The sequence below is a fragment of the Bos indicus genome, chromosome 24 (genome assembly GCF_029378745.1).
Source record: "Bos indicus isolate NIAB-ARS_2022 breed Sahiwal x Tharparkar chromosome 24, NIAB-ARS_B.indTharparkar_mat_pri_1.0, whole genome shotgun sequence".
In the NCBI taxonomy this organism is placed as follows: Eukaryota; Metazoa; Chordata; class Mammalia; order Artiodactyla; family Bovidae; genus Bos; species Bos indicus.
Genome location: NC_091783.1, coordinates 22,371,311 through 22,397,748, shown reverse-complemented (window position 1 = coordinate 22,397,748; position 26,438 = coordinate 22,371,311). Strand labels below are relative to the sequence as shown.

The following is a 26,438-nucleotide window of genomic DNA, read 5'->3' as shown; positions in this document are numbered from 1 at the left end:
GGAGTAGGAAGTGGCAACTTGCTCCAGTATTCTTGCCTGGAAAATTCCATGGATAGAGGAGCCTGGTGGATTAGAGTCCACAAGGTCACAAAGAGTCAAGACATGACTGAGCAGACTCCTAGACATTAGGTACTTAATATATGCTTCTTGTGGAGAAGAGCACAGCAACCCATTCCAGTATTCTTGCCTGGAGAATCCCATGGACAGAGGAGCCGTGCAGGTTACAGTCCATGGGGTCACAAGGAGTTGGATATGACTGAAACGACTTAGCATGCATGCATATGCTTCTTGAATTCTGTACAGACTATAAAACTGGCTTGGGATCAGGTTGCCCAGTGACTTGTAGATGACAAATTTTCAGCATGTCTTACTTCAAATATCATTCTGCTTAAAATGCATGCACTGACGTGTTTGTCTCTGTTCTCAAGTTAGTCACGTTTGAGTCTTCAAGAAAGCCATTCAAATGAATCACAGATTATCAGGTTGATGTCAACCATATTAGGGAACATGAACAGCCAAGGTAGTAATAAGCCTCAGAGTGCCTGCCTAAAGGACTTAACCCTAGGACATGAGGATATTTTATTTTCCAATACTTCATATGTCTGCTTTGGGATATGGTGTCAAGCCTTAACTGGACCATGATGTTTCCAAATACTGACGTGTCATTCTGTTATTTCTCAAGGCAATGACTAGGCTATAGAATATCTGCCTGGTAGAGTTTCTCTCATGGGATTCTGGTCGCTAATTTTATTTTCGCTCTTGGGGAGAGAGATCTTTCAGATCTGTGTGAGGTAATGCTACTCACGAAACATTACTTTGGCTTCTAAGTTGGACTGAACCATAAGCACATCTTTTTCCAGTGTCTGGCTTAGAAACTTTGCTTGGTCTGTCAAAAAATATGAATTGAGCACTTGGAACATTGTGTAATGATATTGTTGCCTCCATCCAGGCATAACAATTCTACGCAGCTTTCTTGAAATAAGAATGTCTAACCACTCTTGTGTCCTGATCAAGACAACAATCTATAATGAAAATTGCCTAACTCAGGCAGACTATTTTTTTAAGCTGCATCTCATCAACAGTTTGATATGTTTATTGTTTAGTAGGGCTTGCCAGGTGGCACTAGTGGTAAAGAATCTACCTCCCAGCGCAGGAGACTTGAGATTACTCTGGTATTCTTGCTTGGAGAATCCCGTGGACAGAGGAGCCTGACAGGCTATGGTCCATAGGGTTGCAGAGTAGGACACAACTGAAGCAACTTAGCATGAATTGTTTAGTAAGATATCAAAACATGAAACATTTGCCTTTAAAAGTTTATCCTACTTGAAAGTGAACATTAAAGTGAAAGTCGCTCATTCGTGTTCAACTCTTTGCAACCCCATGGACTATACAGTCCATGGAATTCTCCAGGCCAGAATACTTGGTGGGTAGCCTTTCCTTTCTCCAGGGGATCTTCCAAACCCAGGGATCAAACCCAGGTCTCCCACATTGTAGGCAGATTCTTTACCAGCTGAGCCACAAGGGAAGCCCAAGAATACTGGAATGGGTAGCCTATCCCTTCTCCAGGGGATCTTCTTGACCCAGGAATTGAACCGGGATCCCCTGCATTGCAGGCGGATTCACTTGGGTAAAATTATTTTTGGTTTCAGAATAAATACGGTAGATAAAATTTTGGTTGAAAAAAACTGACATTGCTGGCTCAAAAAACAATCATTTATACAGAACTCAAATGTTTTTAAGTAATGCAGATTTTGGCCATCTTAGGATGCTCATAAAGACTTCAGAAAGGCAACTTTGAGCCCAACCTACCTTTGTAAAATGTGAGTAGATAAAAAAGAAGGAAAAGGACATTACAGGCACGAGTCAGAAGATGCAGGGAAACAGAGCATAACCCCGCTCAGTGGGGCAAGGGAATGACTGATTCTTAAATATGATAAATGGAGGATTAAGAAGAAAGACAAGCTGAGATGTAACTGCATCCAGTCCCAAATACCAGACTAAATTATGTAAGTTTGACATTTTAGATAGTAGGAAATATTGAAGATAATGCAAATACTCTATAAGAAAGTGAGTTTTTAAGATGGTAGTCTCTATAGTTGTTTCTCCTCTCTCCACATCTTCAACTGAAATATTAAGTAGGCAAAAAAAGTTTGTTTGGGTTCTTCCATACCATCTTACAGAAAAACCCGAACAAATTTTTGGCTAACTGAATAAAATTTTAAAAGAATAAAGGCATGCCCATTCTGGAAACATGAATGAGGACCAGAAATTGACAAACATCTACAAGATGAAAAGAAATAGGATTATATTGCTTGCTAATTTTTTTAATCTAAATAAAAAACAGATGAAATGATTCACAGAATTATTATAATCCAAATAAAATAATTCTGAGAATAGAAGAAGACAATGAAAAAATCTAATTACTCTCCTTAGACACTATGAAAAGTATTGCATCCATTAAACTTCACTACCATCTTTTCAAAAGAAGAGCAGTTATGGACACAAAGCAGTTAGAAAACATGAGTTCTTACAAACTGAAAGTCAAGAGAAAGACTTCCTGAATGTAGCTAAAGACTATTCCAGAGTATAGAGCCAAACATGAGACGATAGAAAAGGTTAAAAAAAGTATTGGTGATATGGAAAGATGATCCTAAAGTTCCACCATTGTTTAAAAAGAGTCCTTAAAGGAAAAATAAAGACATTGGAGAGGAAAAAAGACATAATAATTCAGATTAGGAGAGGCCACTGACTGTTGAGTAAAATAAAAATCCCAAACCCACATTGGTGAAATTTCAGGATAAAAGAGACTTAGAGCATCTGAGTTTAGACATTGAGAATGTCAGACCTTGAGAGGATTACCCACAGAAGAGTGATCGCCTATATGGCATGAACTTTGATACCTGATACTACAGGTTGGGAGACAGTGGACCCATGCATTCAATGTTCAGAGGGGACTGAGTTTGGAACTATGGTTCTGTACTCAGCCCAACTATGAATAAAGTATGAAAACAAATAGACATTTTCTTACTTTAAAACTTCTCTTAGCCTCTCAACAAAACAACTTGAAGACGTAGTCTAGGAAAATAAGAGAATAAAATAAAGGATACATTAACAGCCAAAAAACTATGGAACTAATATTGGAAGAGTCCAGTTACAAGAAATATGAAGATGCCAGCAGTAATATTAAAGCAATTGGTGCAAATTAGATAGTGGATTCCATGATGAATGTCTTGCAGAAAAAAAAAAAAAGGTCATTCTATTATATGTACTTAGGCTTAGAATCTGAGTATTTTTTTATAAGATGAAATATGTTTATTCTGTCCCCCCAAAATAGTTAAAATCTCGAGGAAAAACAACTATATAGGTATAGAAATATAGAGATATAGAGAACATATCTACATATTTAACTTATCTGTTAAAAATTCAAGTTCACTCTTAAAATGAGGCGTATTTTGGAATAATTAGTAGCCTGTAGAAAAAAAAGATTCATTTGATCTTGATATTATATTATTATTGTGATTGCAAGATATAATGACATATTTATTTCTCTATGAAAGGTAATACCACTTGAGTTTGGAGAGAATAATCGTAAATGCCATTTCCTAGATTTCAAATTTAAAAGCAATCTATAGTCAAAATAAGGAAGCCTTAACTACAGTTCATAGAACATAATGCAAATATAAAGGATAAAGGAGACATAATGGTAAAACTATGCAAATTAAAAGAGGAAAGCTGAGAAGAAATGTAAAATGAAGAATTAATAGGTGACATTCCTTTGAGTCAAGAAATTTCAAGACTAGGGCTTGAAGTTATAAAGGTAACCACTGGAATAACTAAATATTAACAGTAATTGAGAGAAGAAAATTAATAGAAGTATGTTGAATTTCTTTTATAGTAGAAAATAGGTACTATGTTGATATAATTGTGACCTTACAAGAATTAAGTATAGTTTTAAAAAAATTAACTGCACATTTAATATTATATATTCTGTAGTCCTCAGATTCTAAACATGTATATACTACTTTTATAAACTACAATTACCTACATATATATAGAGAGAGAGAGAGAGAGAGAGAGAATGGTTTGGAAAGAAAGTACTTAGCCAGGAAAACTCCCAGAAGCTATTACTTTTCTCTACCTCTCAGGTGATATGAATTTGGTGGAAACAACAATAACAACAAAAAAAACCCAAACAAACAAACAAAAAGTTGAGGCAATCTGAGAAGAATTGATAGGATTTGATGGTTGGGTGGTTATTTGAACAGGACAGGTTTTTAAAAAGGAGTGAAGCAAAGATATATAATATTTTCACACTTCACAAGGTAGTATATACTGAAGCTACTGACAAAATGGTACCCAGGATAATATACTTATTTTAAACTTACTGTTACCTTGCTGTTTCTCACCCAGTTGTATGTCTCCAGGCTAGCTGAAAAGTGAAAATGTAGCATTTTGTTTGGTGATATTTATAATCTGGTGAAATATTTATCATAAGAATATAACTCAAATATTTTTATTTAATCATAAATGTCAAATATATTATACTAAAGAGCCAATATAGGCTGCAGTAGTGAATAATATCACTTTTTGGTCAAAACTTTCCTATGGACAACCAAGAATTGATGCGTCAGGAGGAGTGTGTGACTGGCTCTATCATATTTCTTTCAGCGATTTGATTTGTGGCAGAAAGAAAGTGCTCGCATTTTGTTACATTAGAAGCTCTCAAAGTCCCAGGACTCAGGATATTTGTTCAGTTTTCAACAAGTTTCTAATCCTGCTCTGCTATCATGAACTGGGATTTTAGCATCTGCCTGGGCTTGGTCCTATTTACTAAAGGTTTTTAAACCCTTACTCAACGTCAAGCTGGGAAGGACAGAGATCTTTTCAAACCACTTTGTAAATTATGAACTCTCCAGGTCTCTCTTTCTTCATTCACATTCTGACTTCACCCCTCACTTGTGGAGTATCCTCTGCAATTATTTACTGAAAGCTTTTGACTATAATTGCCACTTTTTTCAGACTGCAGTAGAACAAAGCATTGTATACAAATAAACATACTTCAGTTCTACCAATAACCACGTAACTTGCTTTTCTTTAGCAAATGAATCTCGAGATTAATGAAATTTACTAAGAAAGATCTGTGAGGCAGGATCCAAAAGTTCACTTAACCTCCATTTCCCATTTTAGAGAGAATTATAATCATGCGCAAAATCATGCAGAAAATCTGGCTCTTACATTTGCCTGACTGACACTCGAAAGGAATCAGGAAAAGGTCTCTTCAGTAAATTTTGTATCTTTCTTTATATTGTTGTTAGTCGCTAAGTCATGTCTTTTGCAACCCCATGGACTATTGCCTGTCAGGCTCCTCTGTCCATGGGTTTTCTCAGGCAAGAATACTGGAGTGGGTTGCCATTCCTTCTCCAGGGGATCTTCCCAACCCAGGGATCCAACCCTCATCTCTTGCATTGCAGGCAGACTCTTTACCACTGAGTCACCTGGGAAGGCCAAGGTGGTGTATTGCTTTATACCACAGGCAATATTATGGACAGCAGCATCACCTATCACTATCAGGCACTGTCTTTTTCCAGATAAAATCAATGTGAAGAAGCTCTGAGAGTTTGGACAGCTTCTTTTTGTTTTGGGTTGCAGTTGGGTTTTTTCACTCCATCTTGTAAATGGCTAAGGTGATGAATTTAAAGGATGGAAGGAAATGATTCTTTGGCTTGGAGGAGGGGAAATGGAGAAAATAAAAGTAATCCAGATTAATAATACATTTTAGAACCACATAATTAGGAGACATTGGAGGTTATTCTTAAAAGCCTTCTGAGTTGAAATCAAGCATCTCGCTTTAACACTAGCAAAGCCATATTTCTTCTCTTGATCTGAGTGTCCTTAATGTAGTATTTGTACAATGCATGACATAAGCATGGATTTGCAGCTGTTTCATAACCGCTGTGAAGTTTACTGGCTCTGCTCCACAACTCTCTGTCCAAACTTCAGGAACTCTCCCCAAGTATTGCAAATGTGGGAGGAGGCCATTTGTGGAAGGATTTACTTCGCCCCGAGTTGAGTGTTTTGCGTGCAGAATATGAGACTGCTATTCAACAAGTTGTGTCCAAATGTAAGTGACCAGCCAGAGAGACTTTTTTTGGACCTGTCATCTAGCTTCAGAGCTTATCCTCCGAGGAATTGAAACTGTTCTCACCAGCGGTAGGAAGCAGCAACGCCACGATTCTTTATTTCTTCTCAGCAATAATGGCCTCATGAATTTTTTAAGCTGATATTTTGATTTGCTGAAAGCCATGATTTGGATGTTAGTGATGTAATCTGAATAGTCAGAGCAGTTGTGAGGGTGAGATGGCGGTAGCTGAATGTTCCTGGCTCTCTCTCCTTGCCTTGGATGGATAGGGACTCTGCAAGGACAGCTCAGATATGGTTACATTGACATCATAATTCATCTGACCAAGCTTCCCTCCTCTTCTGAGCTCTGTGATGAAGCCAGCTGAGTTGTTTTAAAGTGGTAGCTTCAAGGTCTCGCAGTCGCACTGAACCTAGTCCAATACGATAATCAGACGGAAAAATCTGTTTCTATAGGAACATTTGTAAAGGATTCACCATCAGAACATTTACATGCTTCTATGCTAATTTCATGCAGAGGAAGTCTTTTTTCTGCTGATACCAGAAGGCAGAACTAGCATTTCCAGTTAAAGTTAACCAGGTTAAATTCCACTCTCACCGTATGTGGTGGTGGACATATTTCCAAGGATAACAGTCAGAGCCTTAAGTAATAAAAGTAAAACGTGGAATTTTCATCCTGAAAGCGATAAGGAGCCACTGAAGGTTTTTGAAAAAGAAGGGCGGAAAGATAGATCTCATGGTGATTTGTCAGAAGCACTGAGAGGAGCATCAGGAAGCAAGACAACGCCTACAGAGTCTCGAGCCAGGCGTGGTGTCTGCAGTAGGGTGTCAGGAGTGGGAGACGAGAGGGAGGGGCACATGCAACATGTTGTGAAATGAACAGGTAAATGACTACATCAGAGAGACGGGGCAAGAAGGTGGGCAGATGCTGAGGACTCAGAACTCAGTGTTAGATTTGGGTCCAGTTCAAGCAGAAGATGTGGAAAGAGAGGGAGCGCAGTAGGGGAGAATCTTCCTGGTTAAACGCGCTGTAAATTGTCCAAACCAATGGCACCAACCTAATTTCTGCTTCTGCCTTCTGGAGTAAGCGAGAGAATGCGGCGAGGACTGTAGACACCACACCACAGTTTTACGAGGTTCTTCTGGAAACCTGAGGGGAGATTTGATGTTTTTTGAGTTGTTCTCATGGCAGCTGTCCTCAGGGAAACTGGCTGGTCAGTACACAGGCCTGTTCTTTTCTGCTGATCTTTCCATCCCTACCCGCATGGGGTCAGATATGTTCTCCCTCCCTCCCCAGAAATATTTGGCAGCTTTGCAGAAATATCGGTGTCACCCCAAACCCTTCACCAGCATCTGTCCCCTCCTGTCCTTGTGTTGTAGTGAGTTAGGAACCTCTGTGTGGCTTTGTCATCCCTCAAGCCTCCGGGTATGAAAAAGGACAGTTTGGGAACTTCCCTGGAGGTACAGTGGATATGACTCCTCATGCCTGATGCAAGAGGCATGTGTTCAATCCTTGATCAGGGAACTAAGATACCACATGCCTTGTTCAGTTCAGTTCAGTTCAGTTCAGTCACTCAGTCATGTCTGACTCTTTGCAACCCCATGAGCCACAGCACGCCAGGCCTCCCTATCTATCACCAACTGCCAGAGTCTACCCAAACCCATGTCCATCGAGTTGGTGATGCCATCCAACCATCTCATCCTCCGTCATCCCCTTCTCCTCCTGCCCTCATCCTTTCCCAGCATCATGGTCTTTTCAAATGAGTCAGCTCTTCGTATTAGGTGGCCAAAGTATTGGAGTTTCAGCTTCAACATCAGTCTTTCCAATGAACACCCAGGACTGGTCTCCTTTAGGATGGACTGGTTGGATCTCTTGCAGTCCAAGGGACTCTCAAGAGTCTTCTCCAATACCACAGTTTAAAAGCATGAATTCTTCGGTGCTCAGCTTTCTTTATAGTCCAACTCTCACATCCATACATGACCACTAAAAAAACCATAGCCTTGACTAGATGGACCTTTGTTAGCAAAGTAATGTCTCTGCTTTTTAATATGCTGTCTAGGTTAGTCATAACTTTCCTTCCAAGGAGTAAGCATCTTTTAATTTCATGGCTGCAGTCACCATCTGCAGTGATTTTGGAGCCCCAAAAAATAAAGTCAGCCACTGTTTCCACATCCATTTGCCATGAAGTGATGGGACCGGATGCCATGATCTTAGTTTTCTGAATGTTGAGCTTTAAGCCAATTTTTTCATTCTCCTCTCTCACTTTCATCAAGAGGCTCTTTAGTTCTTCACTTTCTGCCATAAGGGTGATGTCACCTGAATATCTGAGGTTATTGATATTTCTCCCGGCAATCTTGATTCCAGCTTGTGCTTCTTCCAGCCCAGCATTTCTCATGATGTACTCTGCATGTAAGTTAAATACACAGGGTGACAATATACAGCTTTGACGTACTCCTTTTCCTATTTGGAACCAGTCTGTTGTTCCATGTCCAGTTCTAACTGTTGTTTCCTGACCTGCATATAGGTTTCTCAAGAGGCAGGTCAGGTGGTCTGGTATTCCCATCTCTTTCAGAATTTTGTAGTTTATTGTGACCCACACAGTCAAAGGCTTTGACATAGTCAATAAAGCAGAAATAGATGTTTTTTTGAAAGTCTCATGCCTTGTGGTGTAGCCAAAAAAATTTTTTAACTTAAAACATTTTTTTTTAAAGGAAACGGACAATTTCCCTCTATTTATAAATCCCCAACCTGGCTTGGGGTAAGGCTGGGGAAAGGAGAGAGGACAGGATTTCTCTTAGGGATGCCCACCAGTCTCCTGGTTGGAAGAAACCTCAGATGTTTCCAACTAGTCACAGGGTCTGATGGCTAATGGCAAGAACTTTAGGCTCTGAGTTATTCAAGGGTCTTGAAATTTTGATCGTTGAAAATCAGGCTTTCAAGGTTCATGAACTTCTTCAGTTTGTGTTATCCTGTCTGCCATAGGATTAAAAGTCTATTTTGAAACTGAGTACTTGAGCCCTGATTCTTTTCTTCCCTGGAATTTCTGCTGTAACAACCCCATACTGAGGAAACAGGGGGTAAGAAAGTGAAGCACGGTCTGTGTGGCCGAATGCCTTTCCCAAGGCTGGCTGCCACACTATGTCCACGTGTTTCCCTATGGTGTGATATTGACATTTCTCCCATTGAGTGTATGAGTGAAGTCAACATCCCTTCCTCTTGAATCTTGATTGACTTAACTGGTTGCCTTGACCAGAGAAGTATGACCAAGTTATGGTCTGTGACAAGACTAAAAACTGCCATCACCTTCTGCCTTGCTGCCATGTTGTGAGGGAGCCCAGCCCACATGAAGAGTCTGTGTGGGTATTCAGCCAGACCTCCAGCTGAGGTCCCAACTGAAACATCAACCTCCAATTGTGAGACCGAGGAAGTACTAAGATGACTTCAGTAGTCAGCCACTTCTAATTACAACTGTATGAGAGAGACTGAAAACCACCTAGCTGAGCCCAGTCCATCTCCAGAATAACAGGAGATAATAAAATGATTGCTGTTGTTTTACCCAACTGAGTTTTGGGGTGACTCCTTATGCAGAAGTAGAGAATCAACAGGATGGTGTTAGCTATTACTTTGTAACAGACTACCCCCAAACTTGATTAACTTAACCATTTTTGTTACAGCTCATGGTTTTATGAATCAGGAATTAAGGAAGGTCTTGGCTGGGCAGCTTATCTCTGATCCACATAGTGGATCACCCTTAGCTGTGGTGGCTGGATCTGAAGGAGGCATGGAACTCTGCAGGTTCACTGTCACTCCCCTCCCCGCTCCTCCCCATGGTCTCTTCTGGGGCCTCTCCACAGGGCTTGTCCTTCCCACAGCATGGTAGTCCCAGGGTAGCCAAACTTCCTTCCTACGGGGCATCTGGCTTCCAAGAGACCAAGACAGCAGCTGCCTGTCATTATAAGGTCTAGACTATGAACTGGTTGGCATAATTTTTACCAAAATCTATTGCTCAAAGCTGCCACAGGGCCTGTCCAGATTCAAGGGGAAAAGAAATAGATCCAACCTCTGGAAGGGAAGAATGTCAAAAATTATGGTCCCAGCAGACAAAGTGGGAACCTTTAGAGCTTTATATCTCAAAATATTGCTTTGTAAATCTTAGTACCCCAATTTATGGATGAAGAAACTGAGGCTGGGAAAAGTGATTGTCCAAGGCTACTCAACTTGTAACTGGATCAACCTGATCTGATTTCAAATCCAAGTCTATATTAATCCAAACCATGACCACTTTTCACTTCTGTGCAAAATCTAGTAAATGTACAATTTATGCTACACTTTATTTTAAAATTGAGATATAGTTGACATAACATACTAGTTTCAAGTGTACAACATAGCAGTTCAATATTTGTACATATTATGACATGATTTAGTTAGCATTCATCACCGCACAGTTGCAAATTTTTCGTGTGTGATGAGAACTTTTAAGATCTACTCTCTTAGCAACTTTCAAATATACAATGCAGTATTATTAACTATGTGCATCATTATTACACATAAAATAAGTCCTATATTACACCCCCAGGACTTATTTATTTTGCAATCGAAAGTTTGTGCCTTTTGACACCCTACACCCATTTTACAGACCCCTTACCCCCAACCTCTGGCAAGCACTAATATGTTCTTTGTGTCTATGAGTTTGGATTTGTGGTTGTTACTTTTTGATTCCGTAGATAATTGAGATTAAATGGCATTTGTCTTTCTCTGACTTATTTCACTTAGCATAGTGCCCATAAGGTCTATCCGTATTGTAAATGGCAAAATTTCCTTCTTCTTTATGGCTAAAGTGTGTGTGTGTACCAGTTTTCTTTATCCATTCATCTGTTGATGAGTACTTAGGTTACTGCCATATTTTGGCAACTGTAAATAATGCTGCAGTCAACATGGAGATGCACATATCTTTTTGGGTTAGTTTTTTTGTTTCCTTCAAATAAATACCCAGACGGTAATTGCTAGATCACATGGTGGTTCTGGGGCTTTCCCAGTGGTTCAGCAGTAAAGAACCTGTCTGCGAGGCAGGAGCGGAAAGAGATGTGGGTTCTATCCCTGCTTCAGGAAGATCCCCTGGAGGAGGGCATGGCAAACCATTCCAGTATTCTTGCCTGGAGAACCCCATGGACAGAGGATTCCAGTGGGCTATGGTCCAAGGGGTAACAAAGAGTAGGACACAGCTGAAGTGACTTAGCATGCACGAAATATGGTGGTTCTATTTTGAACTTTTTGAGGAAACTCCATACTGTCTATAATAGTGGCTGCACCAATTTTACTTTTCCCCCAGAAGTGCACATGGGTTCCCATTTCTCCAAATTCTCACCAACACTTTCTTATTTTTATGACAGCCATTCTAACAAGAGTGAGGTGATATCTTATTGTGGTTTTGATTTGCACTCTCTAATGATTAGTGATGTCAAGCATTGTGTCATGTACCTATTGGTCATCTGTATGTCTTCTTTGGAAAAATGTCTTTTCAGATCCTCTGCCCATTTTTTAAACCCATACTGCTTGTTTTTTTCCTGTTGAGCTGTGCGAGTTCTGCATACATTTCGGATATTGATCTGTAAGTGTTTTCTCCCGTTCGGTAGGTTGCCTTTCCATTTTGTTGATGGTTTCCTCTCCTGTGCGGAGGTCTTTTAGGTTGATGCAGTCTCACTTACTTGTACTTTTGTTGCCATTGTTTTTGGAGTCAAATTCAAAAAAATCACCGCCAAGAATAATGTCACGGAGCTTACTGCCTATGTTTTCTTCTAAGAGTTTTATAGTTTCAGGCCTTAGGTTCAAGTCTTTAAGCCATTTTAAGTTAATTTTAATGTATAGCATAAGATAATGATGTAGTTCCATTCTCTTGCATGTAGCTACTCAGTTTCCCCAAGACTGTTCATTGAGGAGAGTCTGTCTTTCCCTATTGTGTATTTTTGGCTCCTTTGTGTAAGTTAATTGACTGTATATGTATGTGTTTATTTCTGGGCTATATGTTCTCTTCCACTGATCTTTGAATGTGTTTTTATGCCAATACCGTACTGTCTTGATTACTATTTGTTGTTGTTCAGTCTCTAAGTCATATCTGACTCTTAGCAACCCCATGGACTGTAGCATGCCACAATTACTATAGCTTTGGGATATTATTTGAAGTTGGGAAGCATGTCTCCAGCTTTGTTCTTCTTTCTCAATCTTTTGTGGTTTCATACACATTTTAGGATTGTTTATTTCTGTGAAAAATGTCACTGGAATTTTGACAGGGATTGCATTGCATCTGCAGATTGCTTTGGGTAGTATGGACATTTTAATAATATTCTTCCAATCCATGAGCCTGGAATATCTTTACATTTATTTGTGTATTCTTTAATTCTTTCCATTTCTTTTATCATACTTTTTGATGTACACATCTTTCACTTCCTTGACTAAATGTATTCCTTTATTTATTATTTTTGATGCAATTATAGTAGGCTTGTATTTTTAAACAGTTTGTTATTAATGTATAGAAATGCAGCAGGCTTTTGTATATTGATTTTACATCCTGCAACTTTATTGAATTTATTAGCTCTAACAGTTTTTTGGTGGTCAAGTATCATGCTATCATGCAGATAACAATATCATGCTATCTGCAAATAGTGACAGTTTTACTTCTTCCCTTCTGATTTGGATGCCTGTTATTTTTATTGCCTAACAATATACTGTATTAATTCTCAAGTGCTCTCTTCAGTAAGGAAGATACCATGTCTTAACTCCTCCTCAAACGCATACACACTGCAGCTCTAATTTTTTTTAAATCCTACAGATCTATTCAGTGACCTGGCTTGGGTCACAGACCTAATTCTGAACCAATCTTTAGGTCCAGGAGGATGGAATATTATAATTGGCAAGCTCTATTAGAATCACAAGGTTTGAAGGAGTAGTTCCCAGAAGAAGGAGAGGAAGACAGAAATAATAAAAATGCACTAGACGTGCTTTTTGCACACCGTACCATTATGTCTCATTCGCACTGATTCCATTGCCACCTCTTTGAAGGCTGATACCATCCTCACTGGAGAGACTGGAGATGAGGCTTTGGGGGAGGGTGTGAAAAGTAAGCTATGTGAGCAATTAATCGCAAGAATCGATCTAGCTCTCTCAGCTGACTGTTAACTCATTGTGGCTCCCTGTCGGGTAAGAGTAGGACCCGTTTGGATTTGCTAAGGGTCTGGGTCCTTCACATAGAAATTAAATAGACTCTACTTGAAGGCGATCCTTTGCTTTCACGTACTATCTTCTGTCACTGGAGCCCTCATGCTCACATCCAATAGTGAGCGTGAATTGAGGATATGGAGATACTTGGCATTATGAGCTCTGGAGTAAACAGAACGTAAGTGCTAATTAAAACATTTCTGATGGAACCTGAATTCTTTTTTCATGATTTCCAGTTGCATTCTCTCTCTCTCTTTTAATGAAGCAAGCTTCTTTAATTTTCTTTTTAAAAATTTTACTTGGATGAGGTCAGAAATGGGGAAATTTCTCTTCCATTACTCACACTGCTTCCCAGCTGTTGGCCTCATGTTCCCTTGACACGCTGTTGAGGAGCCACCCGTAAGCCATGGTTCGCCCCCGTGTGCACCCGCCTTGACGGAGCAGGCCCAGACTCAGGAAGACCCTCCCTCCCCATGCCCCTGTCATTGGTGGGTCCACTGGGTCCCGAGTGGCTGTGAAATTCTGGAGGCCAACGGTTTGAACTCCTGTCTTCCTATCCTTCCAACTTGGCTTTGTATTTATATTAAGGAGTCTCTTTATTCTGTTGCTGCTTGTTAATATCAAAGTTAGAAATAAAGCCCTGTGGGTCCATTGGCTTTTGAGAGCCCTAAGCAAATCATCCCTTGAAAGCTCGTGACCCTTCTGGAAGATAATTTATTTGCTAAGTGATTGCCTTTCCTTTGCCACTCGACTGTGCCCGAGAAGGTTTTTATCCCTTTTCAGTTGTGCTACCCAGTCAGTTCAACAAGATGTGTTTTGTTCAAACGTGGAAATAAAATAGGGGCAGGAAATAAAGGAATTGCATGAACTTGAGCATGGACACATTTCAGTGAGAACATTCAAAGAGGCTTGTCTAGAGCTGGACCGTTGAATTATCACAGTCTTAGCCTAGTGAAAATGAAAACAGATTTTAGCTTTGGAAACAAAAGCAAAAAATGCCTATGGTCTCCTCTCCCATCCAAAGATATGAGAGAAGTGTATATTGATAGCTGAGGCTAACTCAGGAAAAAAAAGTTAGTTGCTATAAAAAAGGGGAAGAAAATTCATTTCCCCTATTAATCACACACACTGTTAACCCCTAATCTTCGGGTCTCTCTCCCTCCCCTTCCCTCTTCCTTTTCCGTAACCATAATTTACAACTCCTTTCCTTCCACGTGTCTCATCCCATGAATACTGCTCTCCAGTCCTGTCTCTCATCCCGCCCCCACCACCCCGAGCTGTTTTCTCTGCCTCTGCACTTTTCCACCATTACCTCCTTGCTCCCTAGACTGAACTGCCTTCAGCGCAGCTATCTACCTTCTCTTGCTTCTACATCCTTCTGCTGCCTCATCCCTAGATTCTGCATTTTTGCACCCAGATTTTATCAGACCCTAGTGGAAGGCAGCCTGAGTTCGTGAATAAGAATGCTGGCTTGGACACCTGGCAGGTGGATCCACGCCCAGCTTTGCCACTTCCTAGCTGATGATCTGGATAAGTTATTTAACTGGCTGCCTCCTCTGACAAATGAGATGTACAATTGCCCCTTCTTCATAAGTTTCTGTGGGGATTAAAACACCCACCCAATTAAAACATAGCACTTGGTCCTTAAAAAGTACCCAATAAACATTAGATATTGCTGTTTTTGTTGTGATTGTTGTTGGAGAGAATTCCAGGTCTGTGTCAATAGACATTGCGAACCTTACTAATAAGTAATGGCTTCTAAATTTGGTTTTTAAGCCAAAGTCTTCACAATGGCTGTTCAAAGCTCTGTACATTCTGGTCCCTCTGTGATCTTTCTGACCTCATCTCCTACAACTACCCTCCCACCCCACAAAATACACTCAAGTATAAGATTCACAAGGGCAGAGAATTTTGCTAACTTTTGTTAATTTCTGTCTCTCAAGCACCTGTCATTCTTAGCGCACAGTAGGTTCTCAGAAAATGTGTTGATTGACTGTTTGAGCCCCAATACCAATATCACTACCTTGGTGAAGCTTGCCCTGTCTCTCTAGGCAAGGTTGCTTTCTTTTCTATATTCTGGTGATACTTAATACGTTCTTCAATTATAACATTTCTCACATTGTATTTTTATAGAAAACATATTTAAAGCTCTTAAATTTAACCAGATGGTATAATTCAAAAGCACATTTTTATTTAATAGACTGAAACCTCACATTGCACAGATTTGATTGATTGATTACAGAAATCATAATGTTCTGCAAGTTTGTAAATTGAGTTCCCATCATGTTCTATGAGTTATTCCATAAAAATTAAGTCCAACCTTGAGAAAATCCAAGGAAAAGCAAATTAGAAAGCAATTCCAACACACAGAAAATCTTCTCCTAAGCAGCAGCACCTTCTGTGTTTTGACATTACAGAAACCGCACTATTTTACTAGCAAAGAGGAAAGAGACTTGTAAAATTCTGCCTTGTGAGCACATTGGCATAGCTATCAGTGTGGCTGATAAATAACCCGCAAAGACACGTAACTTCCAAAGTCAGTCCTGGAGGAGCCCACCTGTTCAGGTTTGTGTTGAAGGAGGACTTTCTTCATCTGGCAGGGGGGAAAACAGTTACCAACTTTTCTTAAAATGCTATGACTAAAAGTCAGGAGGCATAGGCATATTATAGAATTCTCATCAGATCTAAAGGAAGAATGAATAAAATCTTCCATACTTCAGGGTTAAAGTAACAAGCAAGAACCACTCTCTATGCCACCAATGTAATTCAGGGCCAGCACCACTGGCTAGCCAATCATGTATTTACTCACTGCTGTCATTTGGGTGTGGAATATATTTTAAGCTACCGATTGATAACCTGTCCCTGCCATTCCCTACTGGAAAATCCCAAGACGTACACATAGGAGAAATTGCTTGTCCCAGGGCAGCAGTGGTGACTGCTAAGTGGAATCTTCTGTCTGTATTCAGGGGTGATAACAATCTAAGGAAGCCCCCCCATCGAAGGTGGTGTGACAGCTGTGAATGCCTTTGACAGCAGTGATTATCAGCTTCAGTGAACACATTTGAACTTAGAAAAGGCATTTGTGATGAGTAGGTACTATGGGGATGGAATTGGGATTCCTGGTTAATGATTTCATATCTTCTCCCCTGTTGGATTTCTCAAAACCAAGGCAATGCAAAGTCCCTGTTTTAGATGAATCTCACATGTTGGAGAAGTAGAGAGACAATGATTTCTGCCAAGATGCAATTATCGGGGCTTGCTGGCCTAACTCTCAAGAGAAATGGGGCTGTGCTATAACCCAGGAGCTTGGAAAATTAAAATCTGGGTTGGTGCCCAGCTCCATCTTCCTTGATTGGGCCTGTGGACTGGGACAGCGGCTGGTTTCCTTTTTTGCTCATTGCTCTGGCTCTGTGTCTGCTGGATCCGCCTTAGTAATCCTGCTCTCCAAACATGCATCTGAAATATTTGTTTGCCTTTTGGAGGGGAGGGTGGGTCGAGGCAGGATCGGTTCATCTGGTGCCTAACAAGTGCTCATTAATGAACACATCAGCTCCTCTAATATTGATGAGAGCTTTTTAGTGCAAATACTTGCTGATGCTAGTTAGTTGCTGATATTATGATCCTTAATGTAATATCACCTCATTATCGATCTTGCTAACAATGAAGGTTTCTCTACTTGTTGAAGATTTCTTTATTTTCTTCAGTAATCCTTGATGGGTCTGATCTGAAATTCAACCTCTTTAAAAAAAATTACCTGAGAATGCCTTATCAGATCCAGTCAACACTTCTCTGCACTTATCTGATTCAAACTTCCTGTGAAGTTCAGCCCTAGAGTCACCTCCTTCCTCTCTGATACCCACTTCTCCCCTAGGCTCAGTGAAACCACTGCCTCTTAGGATTGGCTCCATCAGGCAAAACCCTTTCCCATCTCTTTGCAGGCCGCTTCTTCACCACTCAGCTTTTACAGAGTGCCATCCGAGGCCTTGTCTCTCTCCCTGAGTGAAGGGCATCCACATCTTCAGCTTCAGTGATCACCCATAAGATCACCCTGCAGATCATCTGTATCTCCAAGTCGAACATATACATCAAAGGCCCACATGTTCCCTTATTCAAGAATATGTAGTGTACCCTGAGGAAACCAGGGTTGAAAAAGACACATGTATCCCACTGTTCACTGTAGCACTATTTACAATAGCTAGAACATGGAAGTAACCTAGATGCCCATCGACAGATGAATGGATAAAGAAGCTATGGTACATATACACAATGGAATATTACTCAGCCATAAAAAGGAACACATTTGAGTCGGTTCTAATAGGTGGATGAACCTAGAACCTATTATACAGAGTGAAGTGAGTCAGAAAGAGGAAGATAAATATTGTATTATAATGCACATATATGGAATCTAGAAAAATCGTTCTGAAGAAATTATTTACAGGACAACAATGGAGAAGCAGACATAGAGAATAGACTTAACAGACATTGGGAAAGGGGAAGAGAAGGTAAGATGTATGGAAAGAGTAACATGGAAATTTATATTACCATATGTAAAATAGATAGCCAATGGGCATTTGCTGTATGGCTAAGGAAACTCAGGGAGAGGGCAATGGCACCCCACTCTAGTACTCTTGCCTGGAAAATCCCATGGACAGAGGAGCCTGGTAGGCTGCAGTCCATGGGGTCGCTAGGAGTCAGACACAACTGAGCGACTTCACTTTCATTTTTCACTTTCATGCATTGGAGAAGGAAATGGCAACCCACTCCAGTGTTCTTGCCTGGAGAATCCCAGGGACGGGGGAGCCTGGTGGGCTGCCGTCTATGGAGTTGCACAGAGTCGGACACGACTGACGCAACTTAGCAGTAGCAGCAGCAAGGAAACTCAAACAGGGGCTCTGTATCAGCCTACAGGGGTGGGATGGGGAGTGGGGTGGGAAGGAGGTTCAAAAGGGAGGGGATATATGTATACCTATGGCTGATTCATGTTGAGGTTTGACAGAAAACAACAAAATTCTGTAAAGCAATTATCCTTCAATAAAAAATTTAAAAAAGAATACATAGTGAACACCCGCTGTGTGTGAAGCCGGGTGACCCCTCGTTGTCACCACTCAGATGTCCTGTCAGCACTTCTCTAGGTCCAAAACACACTAGGAGACTCTTTCTTCCAGAGGACAATTCAATCTGTTATTTTCCATCTTGGTGAATGGTAACCATTATCCACTTGGTCACCTAAGCCATAAGCTTAGGATTCACTTGAAATATCTTTCTCCTTCACAGCCCACCCTTAATCCTTATCAACATCCATGCCTGCAATCAGTTAGTCCGGCAAATCATGGCAGTTATTCCCTCTGAATATCTCAAATCTGGGCTTGCTTCTGCAGCCCCTTGGCTCCTAAGTTTAGGCCTTGGTCACTGTTTGAGGCATTTTAATCTCCAATGTGTCTTCTGTACTACTGTAACATCAGACTTTCTTGATATGCAAATATCACCATGAAGTTCCTTCCTCAAGCACTTTTTTGTTCCAAAACATCTTCAAAGTGAAGGTCAAGCTTCTTAGCTTGGCCACAGCCCCTCCTGCATCCCACCTTGGCCCCTGCCACCGTATACTCTGTTCTCCATCCCCACTAAACAACTTGCTGTCTCCCTGAGACATCACACCCTTTCCTACCTGTGAATCTAACCATATCTGCTTGAGGAGCCCTTAGTCTCCCCCTCTACACTACCAGTCCTCTTTTAATTTTTAAAAATTAAAAAAAAAATTTTTTTTTGGCTGTGCTGGGTCTTCGTTGCAGTGCATGGGCTCTTCTCTTGGCTCATGGGTTGAGCTGCCCCTAGGCATGTGGGATCTTAGTTCCTTGACCAAGGATTGAACCTGCATCCCCCACATTGGAAGGTGGATTCTTAACCACTGGACCACCAGGGAAGTCCTGCCATTCCTGTTTTAAATGACAGTACAGCCTAGTGGAGAATCATGTCAACTTTGGGGCCAAGATATGCTGGATAAGTTGCATTTACTATTTGAGCCTCAACTTTATCTCTAGGGTTATTGTGAGAATCAAATCAGATGTTTGTTGAATAAATGAATTATGTATTCATGTAGTGTCTACTGCATGCTAGGCCTTATTCTAAGCACTGAAGATATAGTAGTGAACAAAACAGTTGAAGAACCCTCCCTAAGGGATCTTATATTCTGTTTTGGAAAAAGAAATGGCAAGCCACTCCAGTATTCTTGCCTGGGAAATCCCCATGGACAGAGGAGTCTGGCAGGCTACAGTCTCTGGGGTCGCAAAGAGTTGGACACAACTGAGCACATATATGTATTCTGTCTAGCACAGAGAAAGTGAACAAAAAAGGTCATAATTATTACTCATCCAAGGCTTAGGTAATAGCTCCTTGGGGAAGCTTTTCGGGCCTATTTCAATTTCCATTCTGAATGGAATGGAATTCCATTCCCTCATCTTCTGTGGCCCTTTATCAGCCTGTCTGATACCATTATCAGGGCATCATGTTGTATCATAATTGCAAATATTTTTATCTTGCTCCCCCACAACTCTGAGTTCCCTGAGTACAGAGCCTGGGACTTTTCTTTTTGTTTTACCAGCTTCCAGTACGCAAGAAATCCAGTCATAAGTGTTAAGTGAATGAACATTTTAGAGTATGCTTAACTTATTATTTAAAAATAGCATCTACCACTAAAGAGCATTTGTTACAGGCCCAGCACTGTGTCCGTTGCTTCAGATATAATGTATTATGTGATGTAACCTTCACAGCAACACTGTGAAACCAGTATTATTACACCTACTTCGCAGATGAGGAAACTAAATCTTAGAGATGCAGAGTAACTTGTTAGTGTCAAATAGTCAGCAGGTGGTGAAACCAAGCTGGGGACCCAGGTCTGTCAGAGCCCCAGCTTCAGTCCACAGGGCTTGGTAAGAGAAGCCATTTCTCCATGGGGCAGCTGGAGATTTAGGTCTGCACATACTTTATTTTCGGTATACCTGTGTACCTAAAACCTCAACCACAGTCAGATGTACACAGACGTTTTAGTTTACTTTTTTCTATAATCTGTATGACTCTCTTTTCCCTGCTGAGGGAGATGGGAAACGAAAGGTTTTACTTAATTGCCAGTTCACAGTATAGCCTCTTCCGGTTCAGTCCATCTTTGGAGCACTCCATCTCTTGGGTGGATATTCCGTCTTTTAGATGTCCTCCTCTTTCCTAGGTCCTACTTCACCATACCAAACCACTGACTTTTCTAGTGTGATGAGGCTGCAGCTTGATTGGGAAGGAAGGTGTTGGGGAGACCCTCTTTAAAAGCCATCTCTTCCCAGGGTCCCAAATGGGACATTTGCCTCTTTAGGCGCAAGAAAGTCCCTTAGGCTGAGAACAAAGCCAAAAGCTCTCTAATGCTCCCTTCAGGGAGCTGCAAATGGGAGATGCTGCTTTTGCTCACTTTCACCTGCTTCTTTTCAGCCTTGGGGTGGAGGTACTCTCCCCTCCCTCTTCCTGCCGAGTCTGTGCTTCCCCTGTATCCTAGCATTCTCCCTCCCAAAGTGGAATGTGCCCTCCCCTTCTTCCTGGGGCTAAACAAGAGGATGGCTGCCAGGTAACCTGATTTATGGGGAGGGGAATGAAAACACATCTGTTCAATATTTTCAAATTATTACCCCTGTTACCCCTGCGTCTTGGAGGGTAATCACAAATCGCTGGGGCCTCTCTGGGGCCCTTTACAGTGCTGTGGTTCAGAGCTGCCCCGGTGGAAGATTTACAAGGGTTCTTAGGTACCTCCTCCACCTGCCTGACTACTCCTCCCCGTTCAGCCCATCCCCCCAAATTCCTGGTCATAGTCCTCTCCTTCAAGAACAGCCTTGAAACAGTGGGAGAGTTCTCTCCATGAAATTACCTGGTGGAATGAGTAATAATAATACATTCAAATTCTGACAAACATAGTCCCTATGATAATACCAATTATGTGACCTGTTACTCAAACATGGGATCATAGAAAAGTAAGCTATCCTCTAGAGCCCCAAGTGAGAGGGCTGAAAACATTAAATATTTGATTTGTAGACTCTGCCTTTTAACTTCAGCCTGTCCCCAAAGAAAGGGGACGCTTTTGCAAAGGGGAATTAATTAGTAGGGAAATTGACAGCTGTGGGTCAAGTAACAGAAATAGGAGGAGGAAGTGTTTGTCTTTGTAGCAGGAACTACACTCTCATGCCCTTTTGGTTCATTGTGCAATGTGAGGCTTGTACTTGTATCTCTTGTATTTAGATATTTATCTGATGTACCTTGTTAAGACTTAGGTCAGAACTGGATCCTCATTATATATTAAAAAAATAATCATGTAAGCTGAGATATGGATGAAGTAATCAACTTGTGCACTGTGCATTCACTGGAAAAATTAGAAAATAAAATTATTAAAATATAGTTCAAAAGGAGACTATAGAATAGGAAAAATGCCCCCCTTATTTGAGATTATCCTTACCATCTGTGTTGTAAATTATTTGATTCTAATTCTAGAAGCTTGATGCCAGAAATAACTTATTACCAGGGAAATATGCTAGAGAATTGTCAGGAATGACAGCATTTTTACTTGTTTTAATATCTGTATCACAAAATAATAAAGCTGGTAAGCTGTACAATGATGTGAAGGCATGAGCCTAGTACTTTCTGCTACATATATTTATTTTGACTTTTACTCACCCCAGGAAACATCAAAGACCACTTCTGATAAGCAGAGAACCACTTCTGATAAGAGTTGAAGGCAAACTCTTCTTCTCTCTGAAGGAAAGCACTGGACACATCTGGAATCTGTTCAGAATTTATAATCTAATCCATAGACTTTGCACCGTACTAGCAATTCTATTCACAGTTGTCCTTTCACTGTTGAGAGTATATAAGGTACTTGATTGTTACCTTGATCTATAACATTTATGAGTTCACATTAAACACACATCACCACTGTCCAATCACATTGATAAAAAGCATGTCAGCTTGAAGTTCCAGCTCACTGCTTCCCGACTGTGTGACCTTGAGCCACCGTACCAGTTACTTCATCTCACTAGTATACTCATCTCTAAATTAGGGGTGATAATAACAATAGGACCTGTCTCATAGTCAATGTATGTGAAAGATGCATAGCAATGAGGCAGAGCCGCTTGATGTTGAGAGAGTTTCCATCCAAATACTAAATTGGATGTTCACTTGTTTAATTCAAAGAAAATAAAAAACATGACAAGGATTTAATTATCTGTATCAGGAGGCAGTGTAAGAATTTGAATTGAGAGGTTTTGGGTAACCATGATGTTCTAAAATGGTGGGTCTTTTAAAAAAAAAGAACTCCCTTTGGGGATTCTTTTGTGCAGAAAATCTTCATTTGCAATTCTTGATTTTCTCATTATTAATGTAAAGGTATATTGATTAGAAGGAAATGGAGCTTCCTATTCGGTTTTCAAGTTTGGGGTTGCTTTGGGGGAGGCGGTTGCTGCTGTTTGGAGAATGAGGCAGGAACCTGGAAATTTTAACCCCTTAGTCTGATAAATTTTCTTGAAGCAGGCTACCAGGTCGTCTTATATATTTCTGAAACCAGACCGAGTTTAATTTTCATGGAACAAGAACTTGGTATGGAAGGAGTTAAAGGGTCTCCCACACCCCTCTGCCTGAATCGTTCTTTTGTGTACACAGCTGCAGTGGGAGCTCGGGCTGGAAAGGAAATGGTTAGAGGAAGAGCTGGTTTTCAGACCCAGGCGAGTCAGTGAGGGGGGCCAGGGGTGGCCTGGGGTTTTACATGCCAGATGTAGGCCGGCCCGGGTGCCTGCCTGAAGCCGCCGGCGTGGTCGCGCAGCGGCCCAGCGCGATTCCAAGCGAGGAGATGAGTTAGCGGGTTGCTATGGGGACAGGCCGGGGCACGTGACCAGGGTGCTGCTGCCGGCGCTTTGACGTCAGCAGCCGGGAGGGCGGGTCGCGAGAGGGCGGGGCGGGAGCCGAGCGCCGAGCTGGGAGCAGCGAGCTGCGAGCAGGCGGCAGGCGCGGTCTGCGCGAGGAGCGGGCGAGCGGGAAGGCGAGACACAGCCACCTTCCTCCCCAGCCAGCCCACAGCGGTTTGTTCCCATCCTCGGGAGTGCGCCAATGCCCGGGCCGACCCAAACCCTGTCCCCAAATGGCGAGAACAACAACGACATCATCCAGGATAACGGGACCATCATTCCTTTCCGGAAGCACACAGTGCGCGGCGAGCGTTCCTACAGGTAATGGGGCTGGCCGGGGAGCGGCGGCGGACGGGCGGGCGCGCGGAAACCCGCCCGTTATATAATGGAGCAGACGCTGCCCCCGGTCCCGGCTGCAGACGGCCGTTTGTAAAGGCGGTTGTGGTTATTTGCTGTTTGTTTCCATGTGTCATGTTGGGTGTGCACGGAGGCTGCCCGATTGCAAATGGAAAGCATTTTGTGAATAGGTTTGCTGCCTGCAAGGGGTCTCCCTCCATCTCTTTGCTTCCACGTTGATTTCAAAATGCAAGCAAAATTTCCCCTCCTCTCCAAAGGGAGACAAGCCAGAGCACTTCCTTTCCTCTTTCCTTTTTAGATTTTAAAGGAACCATGAGGTAGGCTGTGCCTAAAGACCAGAAGGAGGGCGAGGAAAAGGTTTGCGCTTGCACTGGTGTGTGTGTGTGTGTGTGTGTGTGTGCAGGAAAGATGGAATCCTCTAGATTAAGCTGCAGTCTGTGATGTTGAACCGCCAGATTGATGGAGCTTTGTAAGAATTCTGCTCGCTGATTGGTGCAAGGATTGACAGCAGAGGTCACGGTGTCAGACATTCACCAAAATTTTCTCCATAGAACCCAAGGTTTATTAGAAAGAGATTGGACTGCAATGGACCTGAAAGGAACTAGGTGCACTTATGCATTTTCTTAGGAGTTTATGGCCTCCGCATGGGTGGGGGAGCCCGCCCTTCTTATTTACAGTAGGAAGGTAATTCCTGGTATTTTGCTGAGGTCTGATGTGGGGATGAGACTGATCTTGGTCATTGTATTGTGAGCTTTTTGATTAATGAGTCGGCCTGTATGGTTGGCATCGTTTTTACATTAGCATATCTGGCAATATGTTCTAGGAGATAAGCTCATTAAAATTGTTTGCATTGTTTGATAAGGATAACAATGTAATGGAGAATGCAGCTCGAGTCTAAGGCAGCTCATGGCCAGACTTGAAGGGAGACTGATAGCTTCGCTCATATTTCCTCTGAAGTTCTTTTGTACTGGGGTAGTTATTTTTAAATGCTACCTTGATAACTGCTAACAATGCTTTTGCTCTGAGGCAGAGCACACATACCCCTAAAACGCATCCAGTTAGGGAGCAACAGGAAATAACTCCTTTTTTTTTTTTTTTTTAAATGTCTTCATCTAAACATTCAGATGGTGTTATGGGCAGAATAGTCTATGTATATAAATGTTGCATGTTTAAAAAATAGAGCTCAAAGTACCCCCACTTCCTCTCTCTTTGACCAAAGAAACACTATTAGCTGACTCAAAAAAAAAAAAAAAAATTATAAGCGATCTTTGCCCTGTCATCCCTGGCAGTTACATAAATACTGGGAGTTAATTTTGGCTGTGCCCATGAGGTCACTAAAATCTCATGCCTATGCTTCCAAGTGATATGTTGACATGACATCCTCAGAGATTCCAAGTGCTTGTTGTTCTCTTAATATAAACCAAAATTGGTCCACAACCTCTGGGACTCTGCTTTTGGAGACCCATGTGATTGGAACATTGGGTCCCTTCTCTCCCTTCCTCCTTCACCTTTCTCTGTGAACATTCCAAAGCTTAAAATAGAATTTAAAAACAAAAACCCGGACATGTTGGTTTTAAATCTTCACTATTTAAACTGCTCTTATAGGTAATACATTTGAAGCCCTTATTTATTTTTTTCAGTGATTTCATCTCTGCCACGTAGGTAGCAGTTGCTTTTAAGCAGAGTTCGAATTTTACCACATGGGCTGAAGGCAGTTGCCTGGTTGGGTTTTATTAGTCATGTGAACTAACTTGCAATGGCAATGGAAAGATCACTTGGGGGAAAGGTTAAATGCTACCTTTTGTTGATGAATTATTGTTTTACAGTAAAAATTCATTCACCTTTTAAATTCAGTCCAGGTTGTTCTTTCCATTTCCTGAACTATTTCCAGTTTGTTGTCCGAGTCCTGGTATGGTACCTGAAATGATGCGAGAAACAAAATTGAATTTGAATAAAGATCTGATGGAGCAAAATCTTAAGTCACTAAGAGCATTGTGGCCTTTGTATTTTATATAATAGGATTATTGGTCCCTATAGTGAGAGATGCCATAGGTTAAATGAAGAAAGAAGACTCCAAAATTGCTTTTGAATTGTGTTATAGAAAATGTGCCCAAGGAGACAGACACACTTGTTTTCCTTGGTCTGCTTTTCTTTCAAAGTGGATGACCAGTGCAGTATAACTGCCACTTATTTTTTGGGGGAAAGGAAAAATGTGACACATTTTTCTATCCAGTAAGTGTTCCATAATTATTTTGGCATCCTGAGGCTGGAATAATATTGCCATTTAATTGCTGAGGAAACTTGGAAGGCAGTTTGAAAGCCAAAGTAGAGATTCAACCACATAAGTTTTACTTTGGCTGTAGGTTAAGTCTGGTCCCCATGATTGAGGTGTGTCAGAGAGTTCTGATGGAGTGCCATGGAGGGGCCTGGGTAAGCCCAGAGCCCTGGGGTGATCTCTTTCTGGGAATTTCCAAGGGAATCCTCTTTCTGGTTCCTTTACTGACTTCTAGGTGGTCCCAGCAGGTCCTTCTGCTTCGGCTTTATTTTCTATATTTGCTCATTGCATTATAGACTCTTTCATTGCTTTCTTATAAAAATCTTTGTAAGGCTAACTGAAATATTGAAAACAAAAAGCATCTTCAAAGACGTATGTAAATATAAGAAGAATGCTGTTGTTACTGAAAGGGGCCTATTCAGGCACTCCAGGATAAGAACACCCCTCACCTGGCTTGGAGCACAGGTGAGAAGAGAAGAACCCAGAGAACAAGGCCGTTCTTTCTAGCACCGTCAGGGGGCAAGTGGTCACT

The 26,438-nt window shown here is 41.3% G+C and overlaps 1 protein-coding gene across 5 annotated transcripts in view; it reads left to right on the top strand.

The window, feature by feature from the left end:
- Window positions 1-26,438, top strand: part of MAPRE2 (microtubule associated protein RP/EB family member 2) — a 187,387-nt gene that overhangs the window by 47,233 nt on the left and 113,716 nt on the right. Inside the window, exon 1 of one of the 5 annotated variants that reach the window (XM_019986570.2) lies at window positions 23,335-23,595. The exons of the other annotated variants lie outside the window; for them this stretch is intronic. Coding sequence (XP_019842129.2) covers window positions 23,477-23,595 — 119 coding nt within the window. The 5' untranslated portion in view covers window positions 23,335-23,476. Of the gene's footprint in view, window positions 1-23,334; window positions 23,596-26,438 lie in introns of those variants that run through there. 5 annotated transcript variants of the gene reach the window in all.